The sequence below is a fragment of the Salvelinus namaycush genome, chromosome 1 (genome assembly GCF_016432855.1).
Source record: "Salvelinus namaycush isolate Seneca chromosome 1, SaNama_1.0, whole genome shotgun sequence".
Taxonomy (NCBI): domain Eukaryota; kingdom Metazoa; phylum Chordata; class Actinopteri; order Salmoniformes; family Salmonidae; genus Salvelinus; species Salvelinus namaycush.
In genome coordinates this window covers 17,668,984-17,686,966 of record NC_052307.1, presented here as the reverse complement: position 1 = coordinate 17,686,966, position 17,983 = coordinate 17,668,984, and the positions used below count along the sequence as shown (strand labels likewise).

The window sequence follows — 17,983 nt, the reverse complement described above, 5'->3', positions numbered from 1 at the left end:
GACATTATACTTGTGCTTGTGCACTGAACTGGTAAATCAGCTATTGCAAAGCAAAGATGTGTTTGTTCAGTGCATGTGGGCTAATCGAGGCTGAAGTTTATATTCAGTAGAGACCCAGTGACTGTTATTTCATCTCACTATATATGAGGACAATATGATGTGATTACCATCATCATCCACTTACCATAGAGCGTGTGGCATGCCCTGTGAAATGTCACTCTGTGCCAGGGAAAGTGTTGTAATAATATGTATTGTTGTGTGTGTAGCAGGACTGTCTACTAAACATTGAGGATGAGCTCTAAAATAAATACAATAAAAGTGCAGTTTCTCTCCACAAGAGACCCTGATCTGAAGAGACCCTGACCTGAAGACCCTGACCTGAAGAGACCCTGACCTGAAGAGACCCTGACCTGAAGAGACCCTGATCTGAAGAGACCCTGACCTGAAAAGACCCTGACCTGAAGAGACCCTGACCTGAAGAGACCCTGATCTGAAGAGACCCTGATCTGAAGAGACCCTGATCTGAAGACCCTGACCTGAAGAGACGCTGATCTGAAGAGACCCTGATCTGAAGAGACCCTGACCTGAAGAGACCCTGATCTGAAGAGACCCTGATCTGAAGACCCTGATCTGAAGAGACCCTGACCTGAAGAGACCCTGACCTGAAGAGACCCTGACCTGAAGACCTGAAGAGACCCTGATCTGAAGACCCTGACCTGAAGAGACCCTGATCTGAAGACCCTGACCTGAAGAGACCCTGATCTGAAGAGACCCTGATCTGAAGAGACCCTGACCTGAAGAGACCCTGACCTGAAGACCCTGATCTGAAGACCCTGACCTGAAAACATTGACCTGAAGAGACCCTGATCTGAAGAGACCCTGATCTGAAGACCCTGACCTGAAGAGACCCTGACCTGAAGAGACCCTGACCTGAAGACCCTGATCTGAAGACCCTGACCTGAAAAGACCCTGGTCTGAAGAGACCCTGACCTGAAAAGACCCTGACCTGAAGAGACCCTGACCTGAAGAGACCCTGACCTGAAGAGACCCTGACCTGAAGACCCTGACCTGAAGAGACCCTGATCTGAAGACCCTGACCTGAAGAGACCCTGATCTGAAGACCCTGACCTGAAGAGACCCTGACCTGAAGAGACCCTGACCTGAAGACCCTGATCTGAAGACCCTGTCACCACCTGAGGGGAGGTTCATTCATGTGACTGACAGCCACTGCTGTGTCTTGCACTTAACACAGCTAGTGGGGTATGTTTTGAATGGATTTTGAATGGTTTTGAATGAATGTGACACTTGCAGAGGGAAAAAAATTGAAAGGAAAAGAGAGGAAAAGAACCTAAAGCCAAACCAGTTGGTCCTGGACTATGTCAGAGTGCCTTTAAATTCACAGCCCTGATCACCTAGATACTTGTTGAGATCTGAAAAGATTGGACAGGTGTGTGACAAAAATATTGCAAAAAAATTCCACTAGCCTATTAGAGGGCAGGGTGGAGCTATTACCGTGTCTCATTCTCTCAGATCTCCACAAGTGTCAAGGGGGTAGGAGTTAGGGGCTAAAGGGGTTGTTTCGGACAGTGTAGGGGGTAGGAGCTAAAGGGATTGTTTCGGACAGTGTAGGGGGTAGGAGCTAAAGGGATTGTTTCGGACAGTGTAGGGGGTAGGAGCTAAAGGGGTTGTTTCGGACAGTGTAGGGGGTAGGAGCTAAAGGGATTGTTTCGGACAGTGTAGGGGGTAGGAGCTAAAGGGGTTGTTTCGGACAGTGTAGGGGGTAGGAGCTAAAGGGGTTGTTTCGGACAGTGTAGGGGGTAGGAGCTAAAGGGGTTGTTTCGGACAGTGTAGGGGGTAGGAGCTAAAGGGGTTGTTTCTGGACAGTGTAGGGGGTAGGAGCTAAAGGGGTTGTTTCGGACAGTGTAGGGGGTAGGAGCTAAAGGGGTTGTTTCGGACAGTGTAGGGGGTAGGAGCTAAAGGGGTTGTTTCTGGACAGTGTAGGGGGTAGGAGCTAAAGGGGTTGTTTCTGGACAGTGTAGGGGGTAGGAGCTAAAGGGATTGTTTCGGACAGTGTAGGGGGTAGGAGCTAAAGGGATTGTTTCGGACAGTGTAGGGGGTAGGAGCTAAAGGGATTGTTTCGGACAGTGTAGGGGGTAGGAGCTAAAGGGGTTGTTTCGGACAGTGTAGGGGGTAGGAGCTAAAGGGATTGTTTCGGACAGTGTAGGGGGTAGGAGCTAAAGGGATTGTTTCGGACAGTGTAGGGGGTAGGAGCTAAAGGGGTTGTTTCGGACAGTGTAGGGGGTAGGAGCTAAAGGGGTTGTTTCTGGACAGTGTAGGGGGTAGGAGCTAAAGGGGTTGTTTCTGGACAGTGTAGGGGGTAGGAGCTAAAGGGATTGTTTCGGACAGTGTAGGGGGTAGGAGCTAAAGGGGTTGTTTCGGACAGTGTAGGGGGTAGGAGCTAAAGGGGTTGTTTCTGGACAGTGTAGGGGGTAGGAGCTAAAGGGGTTGTTTCTGGACAGTGTAGGGGGTAGGAGCTAAAGGGGTTGTTTCTGGACAGTGTAGGGGGTAGGAGCTAAAGGGATTGTTTCGGACAGTGTAGGTGTTTCTGGACAGTGTAGGGGGTAGGAGCTAAAGGGATTGTTTCGGACAGTGTAGGGGGTAGGAGCTAAAGGGATTGTTTCGGACAGTGTAGGGGGTAGGGTATAGGGGGTAGGTGCTAAAGAAACAGTGTAGGGTGTAAAGGGATTGTTTCTGGACAGTGTAGGGGGTAGGAGCTAAAGGGGTTGTTTCTGGACAGTGTAGGGGGTAGGAGCTAAAGGGATTGTTTCGGACAGTGTAGGGGGTAGGAGCTAAAGGGATTGTTTCGGACAGTGTAGGGGGTAGGAGCTAAAGGGATTGTTTCGGACAGTGTAGGGGGTAGGAGCTAAAGGGATTGTTTCGGACAGTGTAGGGGGTAGGAGCTAAAGGGATTGTTTCGGACAGTGTAGGTGTTTCTGGACAGTGTAGGGGGTAGGAGCTAAAGGGATTGTTTCTGGACAGTGTAGGGGGTAGGAGCTAAAGGGATTGTTTCGGACAGTGTAGGGGGTAGGAGCTAAAGGGATTGTTTCGGACAGTGTAGGGGGTAGGAGCTAAAGGGATTGTTTCGGACAGTGTAGGTGTTTCTGGACAGTGTAGGGGGTAGGAGCTAAAGGGATTGTTTCGGACAGTGTAGGTGTTTCTGGACAGTGTAGGGGGTAGGAGCTAAAGGGATTGTTTCTGGACAGTGTAGGGGGTAGGAGCTAAAGGGATTGTTTCGGACAGTGTAGGGGGTAGGAGCTAAAGGGATTGTTTCGGACAGTGTAGGGGGTAGGAGCTAAAGGGATTGTTTCTGGACAGTGTAGGGGGTAGGAGCTAAAGGGATTGTTTCGGACAGTGTAGGGGGTAGGAGCTAAAGGGGTTGTTTCGGACAGTGTAGGGGGTAGGAGCTAAAGGGATTGTTTCGGACAGTGTAGGGGGTAGGAGCTAAAGGGATTGTTTCTGGACAGTGTAGGGGGTAGGGTGTATTGGCTAAAGGGATTGTTTCTGGACAGTGTAGGGTGTAGGGGCTAAAGGGATTGTTTCTGGACAGTGTAGGTGTTTCTGGACATTGTAAGCTATTTTGTAGATGACATCGCTGAAGTCGAGGATCGGTAGGATAGTCAGTTTTACTAGGGTAAGTTTGGCGACGTGAGTGAAGGAAGCTTTGTTGCGAAATAGAAAGCCGATTCTACATTTGATTTTGGATTGGATATGTTTGATATGAGTCTGAAAGGAGAGTTTACAGTCTAGCCAGACACCTAGGTATTTGTAGTTGTCCACGTATTCTAGGTCAGAACCGTCCAGAGTAGTGATGCTAGTTGGGCGGGTGCGGGCAGGGAACGGTTGAAAAGCATGCATTTGGTTTTATTAGCGTTTAAGAGCAGTTGGAGGCCACGGAAGGAGTGTTGTATGGCATTGAAGCTCGTTTGGAGGTTAGTTAACACAGTTTCCAAAGAAGGGCCAGATGTATACAGAATGGTGTCGTCTGCCTAGAGGTGGATCAGGGAATCACACGCAGCAAGAGCGACATCGTTGATATATACAGAGAAAAGAGTCGGCCCGAGAATTGAACCCTGTGGTACCCTCATAGAGACTGCCAGAGGCCCTCCGATTTGACACACTGAACTCTGTCTGCGAAGTAGTTGGTGAACCAGGCGAGGCAGTCATTTGAGAAACCAAGGCTATTGAGTCTGCCGATAAGAATACGGTGATTGACAGAGTCGAAAGCCTTGGCCAGGTCGATGAAGACGGCTACACACTACTGTCTTTTATCGATGGCGGTTATGATATCGTTTAGTACCTTGAGTGTGGCTGAGGTGCACCCATGACCAGCTCGGAAACCGGATTGCACAGCGGAGAAGGTACGGTGGGATTCGAAACGGTCAGTGATCTGTTTATTAACTTGGCTTTCGGAGACTTTAGAGGGCAGAATGGATATAGGTCTATAACAGTTTGGGTCTAGAGTGTCACCCCTTTTGAAGAGGGGGATGACCGCGGCAGCTTTCCAATCTTTAGGGATCTCGGACGATACGAAAGAGAGGTTGAAAAGACTGGTAATAGAAGTTGCAACAATGGCGGCGGATAATTTTAGAAAGAGAGGGTCCAGATTGTCTAGCCCAGCTGATTTGTACGGGTCCAGTTTTTGCAGCTCTTTCAGAACATCTGCTATCTGGATTTGGGTGAAGCAGAAGCTGGGGAGGCTCGGGCAAGTAGCTGCGGGGGTTGCGGAGCTGTTGGCCGGTGTTGGGGTAGCCAGGAGGAAAGCATGGCCAGCCGTAGAGAAATGCTTATTGAAATGTTGGATTTATCGGTGGTGACCGTGTTACCTAGTCTCAGTGCAGTGGGCAGCTGGGAGGAGGTGCTCTTATTCTCCATGGACTTTACAGTGTCCCAAGACCTTTTGGAGTTAGAGTTACAGGATGCAAATTTCTGTTTGAAAAATCTAGCCTTTGCTTTCCTGACTGACTGTGTGTATTGGTTCCTGACTTCCCTGAACAGTTGCATATCGCGGGGACTATTCGATGCTATTGCAGTTCGCCACAGGATGTTTTTGTGCTGGTCAAGGTCAGTCAGGTCTGGAGTGAACCAAGGGGCTATATCTGTTCTTAGTTCTACATTATTTGAATGAGGCTTGCTTATTTAAGATGGTGAGGAAATTACTTTTAAAGAACGACCAGGCATCCTCGACTGACGGGATGAGGTCAATATCCTCCCAGGATACCCGGGCCAGTTCGATTAGAAAGGCCTGCTCGCAGAAGTGTTTTAGGGAGCGTTTGACAGTGATGAGGGGTGGTCGTTCGACCGCGGACCCATAGCGGATGCAGGCAATGAGGCAGTGATCGCTGAGATCCTGATTGAAAACAGCAGAGGTGTATTTGGAGGGCAAGTTTGTCAGGATAATATCTATGAGGGTGCCCATGTTTACGGATTTAGGGTTGTACCTGGTGGTTTCTTGATAATTTGTGTGAGATTGAGGGCATCTAGCTTAGACTGTAGTACTGCTGGGGTGTTAAGCATATCCCTGTTTAGGTCACCTAACAGAACGAACTCTGAAGATAGATGGGGGGCAATCAATTCACATATGGTGTCCAGGGCACCGCTGGGAGCTGAGGGGGGTCTAAAACAGGCAGGCAACAGTGAGAGACTTATTTCTGGAGAGATTAATTTTTAAAATTAGAAGCTCGAACTGTTTGGGCATAGACCTGGAAAGTATGACAGAACTTTGCAAGCCATCTCTGCAGTAGATTGCAACTCCTCCCCCTTTGGCAGTTCTATCTTGATGGGAAATGTTGTAGTTGGGTATAGTGTAGGGGGTAGGGGATAAAGGGGTTGTTTCTGGACAGTGTAGGGGGTAGGGTGTAGGGGGTAGGGGGGTTGTTTCTGGACAGTGTAGGGGGTAGGGGGGTTGTTTCTGGACAGTGTAGGGGGTAGGGGGTTGTTTCTGGACAGTGTAGGGGGTAGGGGGGTTGTTTCTGGACAGTGTAGGGGGTAGGGGGTTGTTTCTGGACAGTGTAGGGGTAGAGGGTTGTTTCTGGACAGTGTAGGGGGTAGGGTGTAGGGGGTAGGGGGGTTGTTTCTGGACAGTGTAGGGGGTAAGGGGTTGTTTCTGGACAGTGTAGGGGGTTGTTTCTGGACAGTGTAGGGGTAGGGGGTTGTTTCTGGACAGTGTAGGGGGTAGGGGGTTGTTTTGTGGACAGTGTAGGGGGTAGGGGGTTGTTTATGGACAGTGTAGGGGTTAGGGGGGTGTTTCTGGACAGTGTAGGGGGTAGGGGGTTGTTTCTGGACAGTGTAGGGGTAGGGGGTTGTTTTGTGGACAGTGTAGGGGTTAGGGGGTGTTTCTGGACAGTGTAGGGGGTAGGGGGGTTATTTCTGGACAGTGTAGGGGTAGGGGGTTGTTTCTGGACAGTGTAGGGGGTAGGGGGTTGTTTCTGGACAGTGTAGGGGGTAGGGGGGTTGTTTCTGGACAGTGTAGGGGCTAGGGGGTTGTTTCTGGACAGTGTAGGGGGTAGGGGGGTTGTTTCTGGACAGTGTAGGGGTAGAGGGTTGTTTCTGGACAGTGTAGGGGTAGGGGGGTTGTTTCTGGACAGTGTAGGGGTAGGGGGGTGTTTCTGGACAGTGTAGGGGGTAGGGGGGTTGTTTCTGGACAGAGTATGGGGTAGGGGGTTGTTTCTGGACAGTGTAGGGGGTAGGCGGTTGTTTCTGGACAGTGTAGGGGGTAGGGGGGTTGTTTCTGGACAGTGTAGGGGTAGAGGGTTGTTTCTGGACAGTGTAGGGGGTAGGGGGTGTTTCTGGACAGTGTAGGGTGTAGGGGGGTTGTTTCTGGACAGTGTAGGGGGTTGTTTCTGGACAGTGTAGGGGGTAGGGGGTTGTTTCTGGACAGTGTAGGGGGTAGGGGGGTTGTTTCTGGACAGTGTAGGGGGTATGGGGTTGTTTCTGGACAGTGTAGGGGGTAGGGGGGTTGTTTCTGGACAGTGTAGGGGTAGAGGGTTGTTTCTGGACAGTGTAGGGTGTAGGGGGGTTGTTTCTGGACAGTGTAGGGGGTAGGGGGGTGTTTCTGGACAGTGTAGGGGTAGGGGGGTTGTTTCTGGACAGTGTAGGGGGTAGGGGGGTTGTTTCTGGACAGAGTATGGGGTAGGGGGTTGTTTCTGGACAGTGTAGGGGGTAGGGGGTTGTTTCTGGACAGTGTAGGGGGTAGGGGGGTTGTTTCTGGACAGTGTAGGGGTAGAGGGTTGTTTCTGGACAGTGTAGGGGGTAGGGGGTGTTTCTGGACAGTGTAGGGTGTAGGGGGGTTGTTTCTGGACAGTGTAGGGGGTTGTTTCTGGACAGTGTAGGGGGTAGGGGGTTGTTTCTGGACAGTGTAGGGGGTTGTTTCTGGACAGTGTAGAGGGTAGAGGGTTGTTTCTGGACAGTGTAGGGGGTAGGGGGGTTGTTTCTGGACAGTGTAGGGGGTAGGGGGGTTGTTTCTGGACAGTGTAGGGGGTAGGGGGGTTGTTTCTGGACAGTGTAGGGGGTAGGGGGTTGTTTCTGGACAGTGTAAGGGTAGAGGGTTGTTTCTGGACAGTGTAGGGGGTAGGGGGGTGTTTCTGGACAGTGTAGGGGGTAGGGGGTTGTTTCTGGACAGTGTAGGGGTTGTTTCTGGACAGTGTAAAGGTAGGGGTTGTTTCTGGACAGTGTAGGGGGTAGGGGGTTGTTTTGTGGACAGTGTAGGGGTAGGGGGTTGTTTCTGGACAGTGTAGGGGTTAGGGGGGTGTTTCTGGACAGTGTAAGGGGTAGGGGGGTTGTTTCTGGACAGTGTAGGGGTAGGGGGTTGTTTCTGGACAGTGTAGGGGATAGGGGGGTGTTTCTGGACAGTGTAGGGTGTAGGGGGGTTGTTTCTAGACAGTGTAGGGGGTTGTTTCTGGACAGTGTAGGGGGTATGAGGGTTGTTTCTGGACAGTGTAGGGGGTTGTTTCTGGACAGTGTGGGGGGTTGTTCCTGGACAGTGTAGGGTGTAGGGGGTTGTTTCTGGACAGTGTAGGGGTAGGGGGTTGTTTCTGGACAGTGTATGGGGGTAGGGGGGTTGTTTCTGGACAGTGTAGGGTGTAGAGGGTAGAGGGTTGTTTCTGGACAGTGTAGGGGGTTGTTTCTGGACAGTGTAGGGGGTCGGGGGGTTGTTTCTGGACAGTGTAGGGGGTAGGGGGTTGTTTCTGGACAGTGTAGGGGTAGGGGTGTTGTTTCTGGACAGTGTAGGGGGTAGGGGGTTGTTTTGTGGACAGTGTAGGGGGTAGGGGGTTGTTTCTGGACAGTGTAGGGGTTAGGGGGGTGTTTCTGGACAGTGTAGGGGGTAGGGGGGTTGTTTCTGGACAGTGTAGGGGTAGGGGGTTGTTTCTGGACAGTGTAGGGGGTAGGGGGTTGTTTCTGGACAGTGTAGGGGGTAGGGGGTTGTTTCTGGACAGTGTAGGGGGTAGGGGGGTGTTTCTGGACAGTGTAAGGTGTAGGGGGGTTGTTTCTGGACAGTGTAGGGGGTAGGGGGGTTGTTTCTGGAAAGTGTAGGGGGTAGGGGGTTGTTTCTGGACAGTGTAGGGGGTTGTTTCTGGACAGTGTAGGGTGTAGGGGGTTGTTTCTGGACAGTGTAGGGGTGGGGGGTTGTTTCTGGACAGTGTATGGGGGTAGGGGGGTTGTTTCTGGACAGTGTAGGGTGTAGAGGGTAGAGGGTTGTTTCTGGACAGTGTAGGGGGTTGTTTCTGGACAGTGTAGGGGGTAGGGGGGTTGTTTCTGGACAGTGTACGGGGTAGGGGGTTGTTTCTGGACAGTGTAGGGGTAGGGGTGTTGTTTCTGGACAGTGTAGGGGGTAGGGGGTTGTTTCTGGACAGTGTAGGGGTTAGGGGGTTGTTTCTGGACAGTGTAGGGTGTAGAGGGTAGAGGGTTGTTTCTGGACAGTGTAGGGGGTTGTTTCTGGACAGTGTAGGGGGTAGGGGGGTTGTTTCTGGACAGTGTACGGGGTAGGGGGTTGTTTCTGGACAGTGTAGGGGTAGGGGTGTTGTTTCTGGACAGTGTAGGGGGTAGGGGGTTGTTTCTGGACAGTGTAGGGGGTAGGGGGTTGTTTCTGGACACTGTAGGGGTAGAGGGTTGTTTCTGGACAGTGTAGAGGGTAGAGGGTTGTTTCTGGACAGTGTAGGGGGTAGGGGGGGTTGTTTCTGGACAGTGTAGGGGGTAGGGGGGTTGTTTCTGGACAGTGTAGGGGGTAGGGGGGTAGGGGGGTTGTTTCTGGACAGTGTAGGGTGTAGGGGGGTTGTTTCTGGACAGTGTAGGGGGTAGAGGGTTGTTTCTGGACAGTGTAGGGGGTAGGGGGGTAGGGGGGTTGTTTCTGGACAGTGTAGGGGGTAGGGTGTAGGGGGTTCTTTCTGGACAGTGTATGGGGGTAGGGGGGTTGTTTCTGGACAGTGTAGGGTGTAGAGGGTAGAGGGTTGTTTCTGGACAGTGTAGGGGCTTGTTTCTGGACAGTGTAGGGGGTAGGGGGGTTGTTTCTGGACAGTGTAGGGGGTAGGGGGGTTGTTTCTGGACAGTGTAGGGGGTAGGGGGTTGTTTCTGGACAGTGTAGGGGGTTGTTTCTGGACAGTGTAGGGGGTAGGGGGGTTGTTTCTGGACAGTGTAGGGGGTAGGGGGGTTGTTTCTGGACAGTGTAGGGGTAGGGGGTTGTTTCTGGACAGTGTAGGGGGTAGGGGGTTGTTTCTGGACAGTGTAGGGGGTAGGGGGGTAGGGGGGGGGTGTTTCTGGACAGTGTAGGGTGTAGGGGGGTTGTTTCTGGACAGTGTAGGGGGTAGGGGGTTGTTTCTGGACAGTGTAGGGGGTTGTTTCTGGACAGTGTAGGGGTAGGGGGGTTGTTTCTGGACAGTGTAGGGGGTAGGGGGTTGTTTCTGGACAGTGTAGGGGGTAGGGGGGTTGTTTCTGGACAGTGTAGGGGGTTGTTTCTGGACAGTGTAGGGTGTAGGGGGTATTTCTGGACAGTGTAGGGGTAAGGGGTTGTTTCTGGACAGTGTATGGGGGTAGGGGGGTTGTTTCTGGACAGTGTAGGGTGTAGAGGGTAGAGGGTTGTTTCTGGACAGTGTAGGGTTTTTTTTCTGGACAGTGTAGGGGGTAGGGGGGTTGTTTCTGGACAGTGTAGGGGGTTGTTTCTGGACAGTGTAGGGGGTAGGGGGGTTGGTTCTGGTCAGTGTAGGGAGTAGGGAGGTTGTTTCTGGACAGTGTAGGGGGTAGTGGGGTTGTTTCTGGACAGTGTAGGGGGTTGTTTCTGGACAGTGTAGGGGGTAGGGGGGTTGGTTCTGGACAGTGTAGGGAGTAGGGGGGTTGTTTCTGGACAGTGTAGGGGTAGGGGGTTATTTCTGGGCAGTGTAGGGGGTAGGGGTTTGTTTATGGACAGTGTAGGGGGTAGGGGGTTGTTTCTGGACAGTGTAGGGGGTAGGGGGTAGGGGGGTTGTTTCTGGACAGTGTAGGGTGTAGGGGGTAGGGGGGTTGTTTCTGGACAGTGTAGGGGGTAGAGGGTTGTTTCTGGACAGTGTAGGGGGTAGGGGGTTGTTTCTGGACAGTGTAGGGGGTAGGGGGGTTGTTTCTGGACAGTGTAGGGGGATGGGTTTCTGGACAGTGTAGTGGATAGGGTGTAGGGGGTAGGGGGTTGTTTCTGGACAGTGTAAGGGGTGGGGGAGTTGTTTCTGGACAGTGTAGGGGGTAGGGGGGTAGGGGGTTGTTTCTGGACAGTGTAGGGTGTAGGGGGTTGTTTCTGGACAGTGTAGGGTGTACAGGGTAGAGGGTTGTTTCTGGACAGTGTAGGGGGTTGTTTCTGGACAGTGTAGGGGTAGGGGGTTGTTTCTGGACAGTGTAGGGGTAGGGGGGTTGTTTCTGGACAGTGTAGGGGGTAGGGGGGTTGTTTCTGGACAGTGTAGGGGTAGGGGGTTGTTTCTGGACAGTGTAGGGGTAGGGGGGTTGTTTCTGGACAGTATAGGGGGTAGGGGGGTGTTTCTGGACAGTGTAGGGGGTAGGGGGTTGTTTCTGGACAGTGTAGGGGTTGTTTCTGGACAGTGTAAAGGTAGGGGGTTGTTTCTGGACAGTGTAGGGGGTAGGGGGTTGTTTTGTGGACAGTGTAGGGGTAGGGGGTTGTTTCTGGACAGTGTAGGGGTTAGGGGGGTGTTTCTGGACAGTGTAAGGGGTAGGGGGGTTGTTTCTGGACAGTGTAGGGGTAGGGGGTTGTTTCTGGACAGTGTAGGGGATAGGGGGGTGTTTCTGGACAGTGTAGGGTGTAGGGGGGTTGTTTCTAGACAGTGTAGGGGGTTGTTTCTGGACAGTGTAGGGGGTATGAGGGTTGTTTCTGGACAGTGTAGGGGGTTGTTTCTGGACAGTGTGGGGGGTTGTTCCTGGACAGTGTAGGGTGTAGGGGGTTGTTTCTGGACAGTGTAGGGGTAGGGGGTTGTTTCTGGACAGTGTATGGGGGTAGGGGGGTTGTTTCTGGACAGTGTAGGGTGTAGAGGGTAGAGGGTTGTTTCTGGACAGTGTAGGGGGTTGTTTCTGGACAGTGTAGGGGGTCGGGGGGTTGTTTCTGGACAGTGTAGGGGGTAGGGGGTTGTTTCTGGACAGTGTAGGGGTAGGGGGGTTGTTTCTGGACAGTGTAGGGGGTAGGGGGTTGTTTTGTGGACAGTGTAGGGGGTAGGGGGTTGTTTCTGGACAGTGTAGGGGTTAGGGGGGTGTTTCTGGACAGTGTAGGGGGTAGGGGGGTTGTTTCTGGACAGTGTAGGGGTAGGGGGTTGTTTCTGGACAGTGTAGGGGGTAGGGGGTTGTTTCTGGACAGTGTAGGGGGTAGGGGGTTGTTTCTGGACAGTGTAGGGGGTAGGGGGGTGTTTCTGGACAGTGTAAGGTGTAGCGGGGTTGTTTCTGGACAGTGTAGGGGGTAGGGGGGTTGTTTCTGGAAAGTGTAGGGGGTAGGGGGTTGTTTCTGGACAGTGTAGGGGGTTGTTTCTGGACAGTGTAGGGTGTAGGGGGTTGTTTCTGGACAGTGTAGGGGTGGGGGGTTGTTTCTGGACAGTGTATGGGGGTAGGGGGGTTGTTTCTGGACAGTGTAGGGTGTAGAGGGTAGAGGGTTGTTTCTGGACAGTGTAGGGGGTTGTTTCTGGACAGTGTAGGGGGTAGGGGGGTTGTTTCTGGACAGTGTACGGGGTAGGGGGTTGTTTCTGGACAGTGTAGGGGTAGGGGTGTTGTTTCTGGACAGTGTAGGGGGTAGGGGGTTGTTTCTGGACAGTGTAGGGGTTAGGGGGTTGTTTCTGGACAGTGTAGGGTGTAGAGGGTAGAGGGTTGTTTCTGGACAGTGTAGGGGGTTGTTTCTGGACAGTGTAGGGGGTAGGGGGGTTGTTTCTGGACAGTGTACGGGGTAGGGGGTTGTTTCTGGACAGTGTAGGGGTAGGGGTGTTGTTTCTGGACAGTGTAGGGGGTAGGGGGTTGTTTCTGGACAGTGTAGGGGGTAGGGGGTTGTTTCTGGACACTGTAGGGGTAGAGGGTTGTTTCTGGACAGTGTAGAGGGTAGAGGGTTGTTTCTGGACAGTGTAGGGGGTAGGGGGGGTTGTTTCTGGACAGTGTAGGGGGTAGGGGGGTTGTTTCTGGACAGTGTAGGGGGTAGGGGGGTAGGGGGGTTGTTTCTGGACAGTGTAGGGTGTATGGGGGTTGTTTCTGGACAGTGTAGGGGGTAGAGGGTTGTTTCTGGACAGTGTAGGGGGTAGGGGGGTAGGGGGGTTGTTTCTGGACAGTGTAGGGGGTAGGGGGTAGGGGGTTCTTTCTGGACAGTGTATGGGGGTAGGGGGGTTGTTTCTGGACAGTGTAGGGTGTAGAGGGTAGAGGGTTGTTTCTGGACAGTGTAGGGGCTTGTTTCTGGACAGTGTAGGGGGTAGGGGGGTTGTTTCTGGACAGTGTAGGGGGTAGGGGGGTTGTTTCTGGACAGTGTAGGGGGTAGGGGGTTGTTTCTGGACAGTGTAGGGGGTTGTTTCTGGACAGTGTAGGGGGTAGGGGGGTTGTTTCTGGACAGTGTAGGGGGTAGGGGGGTTGTTTCTGGACAGTGTAGGGGTAGGGGGTTGTTTCTGGACAGTGTAGGGGGTAGGGGGTTGTTTCTGGACAGTGTAGGGGGTAGGGGGGTAGGGGGGGGTGTTTCTGGACAGTGTAGGGTGTAGGGGGGTTGTTTCTGGACAGTGTAGGGGGTAGGGGGTTGTTTCTGGACAGTGTAGGGGGTTGTTTCTGGACAGTGTAGGGGTAGGGGGGTTGTTTCTGGACAGTGTAGGGGGTAGGGGGTTGTTTCTGGACAGTGTAGGGGGTAGGGGGGTTGTTTCTGGACAGTGTAGGGGGTTGTTTCTGGACAGTGTAGGGTGTAGGGGGTATTTCTGGACAGTGTAGGGGTAAGGGGTTGTTTCTGGACAGTGTAAGGGGTAGGGGGGTTGTTTCTGGACAGTGTAGGGTGTAGAGGGTAGAGGGTTGTTTCTGGACAGTGTAGGGTTTTTTTTCTGGACAGTGTAGGGGGTAGGGGGGTTGTTTCTGGACAGTGTAGGGGGTTGTTTCTGGACAGTGTAGGGGGTAGGGGGGTTGGTTCTGGACAGTGTAGGGGGTAGGGGGGTTGTTTCTGGACAGTGTAGGGGGTAGGGGGGTTGTTTCTGGACAGTGTAGGGGGTTGTTTCTGGACAGTGTAGGGGGTAGGGGGGTTGGTTCTGGACAGTGTAGGGAGTAGGGGGGTTGTTTCTGGACAGTGTAGGGGTAGGGGGTTATTTCTGGGCAGTGTAGGGGGTAGGGGTTTGTTTATGGACAGTGTAGGGGATAGGGTGTAGGGGGTAGGGGGTTGTTTCTGGACAGTGTAGGGGGTGGGGGAGTTGTTTCTGGACAGTGTAGGGGGTAGGGGGGTAGGGGGGTTGTTTCTGGACAGTGTAGGGTGTAGGGGGTAGGGGGGTTGTTTCTGGACAGTGTAGGGGGTAGAGGGTTGTTTCTGGACAGTGTAGGGGGTAGGGGGTTGTTTCTGGACAGTGTAGGGGGTAGGGTGTAGGGGGTAGGGGGTTGTTTCTGGACAGTGTAGGGGGTAGGGGGGTTGTTTCTGGACAGTGTAGGGGGTGGAGGGTAGAGGGTTGTTTCTGGACAGTGTAGGGGGTAGGGGGTTGTTTCTGGACAGTGTGGGGGGTAGGGGGTTGTTTCTGGACAGTGTAGGGTGTACAGGGTAGAGGGTTGTTTCTGGACAGTGTAGGGGGTTGTTTCTGGACAGTGTAGGGGTAGGGGGGTTGTTTCTGGACAGTGTAGGGGGTAGGGGGGGTGTTTCTGGACAGTGTAGGGGGTAGGGTGTAGGGGGTAGGGAGTTGTTTCTGGACAGTGTAGGGGGTAGGGGGTTGTTTCTGGACAGTGTAGGGGGTAGAGGGTTGTTTCTGGACAGTGTAGGGGGTAGGGGTTGTTTCTGGACAGTGTAGGGGGTTGTTTCTGGACAGTGTAGGGGGTAGGGGGGTTGTTTCTGGACAGTGTAGGGGGTAGGGGGGTTGTTTCTGGACAGTGTAGGGGTAGGGGGTTGTTTCTGGACAGTGTAGGGGGTAGGGGGTTGTTTATGGACAGTGTAGGGGGTAGGGGAGTTGTTTCTGGACAGTGTAGGGGGTAGGGGGTTGTTTCTGGACAGTGTAGGGGGTTGTTTCTGGACAGTGTAGGGGTAGGGGGGGTTGTTTCTGGACAGTGTAGGGGGTAGGGGGGTTGTTTCTGGACAGTGTAGGGGGTTGTTTCTGGACAGTGTAGGGTGTAGGGGGTATTTCTGGACAGTGTAGGGGTAAGGGGTTGTTTCTGGACAGTGTATGGGGGTAGGGGGGTTGTTTCTGGACAGTGTAGGGTGTAGAGGGTAGAGGGTTGTTTCTGGACAGTGTAGGGTTTTTTTTCTGGACAGTGTAGGGGGTAGGGGGGTTGTTTCTGGACAGTGTAGGGGGTTGTTTCTGGACAGTGTAGGGGGTAGGGGGGTTGGTTCTGGACAGTGTAGGGGGTAGGGGGGTTGTTTCTGGACAGTGTAGGGGGTAGTGGGGTTGTTTCTGGACAGTGTAGGGGGTTGTTTCTGGACAGTGTAGGGGGTAGGGGGGTTGGTTCTGGACAGTGTAGGGAGTAGGGGGGTTGTTTCTGGACAGTGTAGGGGTAGGGGGTTATTTCTGGGCAGTGTAGGGGGTAGGGGTTTGTTTATGGACAGTGTAGGGGGTAGGGGGTTGTTTCTGGACAGTGTAGGGGGTAGGGGGTAGGGGGGTTGTTTCTGGACAGTGTAGGGTGTAGGGGGTAGGGGGGTTGTTTCTGGACAGTGTAGGGGGTAGAGGGTTGTTTCTGGACAGTGTAGGGGGTAGGGGGTTGTTTCTGGACAGTGTAGGGGGTAGGGGGGTTGTTTCTGGACAGTGTAGGGGGATGGGTTTCTGGACAGTGTAGGGGATAGGGTGTAGGGGGTAGGGGGTTGTTTCTGGACAGTGTAGGGGGTGGGGGAGTTGTTTCTGGACAGTGTAGGGGGTAGGGGGGTAGGGGGGTTGTTTCTGGACAGTGTAGGGTGTAGGGGGTAGGGGGGTTGTTTCTGGACAGTGTAGGGGGTAGAGGGTTGTTTCTGGACAGTGTAGGGGGTAGGGTGTTGTTTCTGGACAGTGTAGGGGGTAGGGTGTAGGGGGTAGAGGGTTGTTTCTGGACAGTGTAGGGGGTAGGGGGGTTGTTTCTGGACAGTGTAGGGGGTGGAGGGTAGAGGGTTGTTTCTGGACAGTGTAGGGGGTAGGGGGTTGTTTCTGGACAGTGTAGGGTGTAGGGGGTTGTTTCTGGACAGTGTAGGGTGTACAGGGTAGAGGGTTGTTTCTGGACAGTGTAGGGGGTTGTTTCTGGACAGTGTAGGGGTAGGGGGGTTGTTTCTGGACAGTGTAGGGGGTAGGGGGGGGTGTTTCTGGACAGTGTAGGGGGTAGGGTGTAGGGGGTAGGGAGTTGTTTCTGGACAGTGTAGGGGGTAGGGGGTTGTTTCTGGACAGTGTAGGGGGTAGAGGGTTGTTTCTGGACAGTGTAGGGGGTAGGGGTTGTTTCTGGACAGTGTAGGGGGTTGTTTCTGGACAGTGTAGGGGGTAGGGGGGTTGTTTCTGGACAGTGTAGGGGGTAGGGGGGTTGTTTCTGGACAGTGTAGGGGTAGGGGGTTGTTTCTGGACAGTGTAGGGGGTAGGGGGTTGTTTATGGACAGTGTAGGGGGTAGGGGAGTTGTTTCTGGACAGTGTAGGGGGTAGGGGGTTGTTTCTGGACAGTGTAGGGGGTTGTTTCTGGACAGTGTATGGGGTAGGGGGGGTTGTTTCTGGACAGTGTAGGGGGTAGGTTTTTTTTTCTGGACAGTGTAGGGGGTAGGGGGGTAGGGGGGTTGTTTCTGGACAGTGTAGGGGGTAGGGGGGTAGGGGGGGTGTTTCTGGACAGTGTAGGGTGTAGGGGGGTTGTTTCTGGACAGTGTAGGGGGTAGGGTGTTGTTTCTGAACAGTGTAGGGGGTAGGGGGTAGGGGGTTGTTTCTGGACAGTGTAGGGGGTAGGGTATAGGGGGTAGGAGCTAAAGGGGTTTTCCTCCTGCTTCCTCCTGCTCTCCTTAATAATCCCCATCACACTGGTGCTTGAGACTTTACACAGGTTCAGGTGATGATAAATAATAAATACATTGAGGGATGAGACATGAAAAGAGAACAGAGACAGCCGGTATATGTTTCCATGGTGACCCGGGAGCAAGTGTGAACACTCACCAACTCCTTCTTCTTCATGCATTCCATGAGGATGATGAAGAGGTGTTGGGCTTGGGTCCGGCTGTACGTGAATGTCTTCTGTATGGTCACCAGCAACTGGTCCCTCAGAGTCTCATTTATGATCCTGATGAGAAGGAGGGATAGGGAGAAGGAGAAGTGTAAAAGAGACCTGGAGCCAAAACTTTAATTCAGATTTACGTTTAGCATAAGTATTTAGCATAAGTATTAGGACTGTATTTGGGAAACACTAAAAATGCATCTTACTATACAGATTTTTGGAATGCATCCCCGGCAATACAGTAGCAAACCTGTGTATCTGATATATGACACGTACCCTCCCTCCTCGGAGTACTTGTGTCCAAATGCCAGGATGTCTGAGGCACGCCCGCTCCCGTCACACACCACCACGGGGACAGGCGGAGTGTCCCTCAGGTACTCCAACACGATGGAGATTACATTAGGACCCCCCTCCACTATCAGAGCCACCACCGGCACTCCCTGACCAATACCTACAGAGAGAGGGGAGAGGAAGGGCAGAGGACGGGGGGTAGAGAGAGAGCAAGAGAGAGAGAGGGAGAGAGAGAGAGAGAGGGGGGGGGGGGAGAGAGAGGTGTGACTGACAACATTTCAACGGGGTCCATGTTGCGTGCTGTTCCCCGATTCAACAAGTGCCCCTACATCTCACCTCTCAATAAAAATAGAACTGCTACCAACTGACAAATCTGGGACACACGTGTTAAAAATAGTCGGCAGTTGGCAGCACACTGGTGTGTCTTGATTCTGAGAGAGTTTCCTATTTCGCTGGGTTTTTCTGAGAAATTAACGAAAGCACAGATCCGCACTGAGCCGCATAGAAGCCCTGGAGCGAGCACCCTCCTGCTGCACAGAGGGACAGCCTCATGCTGGCTAATCAGAAGCTATTAACAGTCATTAGAGGTAATTAACAGGTGGGTTCTGGTGCTCACACACAGGCCTGCCTGGGATAATGGACCTGGAAAGAGAAAGGATGCAGCCCTACAGAACCAAACCCCCACAAGGACGCCCAGTTCCTTTGTCACTGCTTCTCTCTTTCTGTCTCTCTGTCTCCCACTCTCTTTCTCTCGCTCCAACCCACTCTCCGTCACTGTCTCTCTCTCTCTCCCACTCCCACCCACTCTTACTCTCTCTCTCTCTGTCACTCT

At 53.0% G+C, this 17,983-nt stretch overlaps 1 protein-coding gene across 1 annotated transcript in view; it reads right to left on the bottom strand.

The window, feature by feature from the left end:
• Window positions 1-17,983, bottom strand: part of LOC120054124 (transient receptor potential cation channel subfamily M member 3-like) — a 175,494-nt gene that overhangs the window by 46,096 nt on the left and 111,415 nt on the right. Inside the window, exons 7-8 of the mRNA XM_039001536.1 lie at window positions 17,137-17,311; window positions 16,803-16,926 (exon numbers count right to left, since the gene is read on the bottom strand). Coding sequence (XP_038857464.1) covers window positions 16,803-16,926; window positions 17,137-17,311 — 299 coding nt within the window. The remainder of the gene's footprint in view (window positions 1-16,802; window positions 16,927-17,136; window positions 17,312-17,983) is intronic.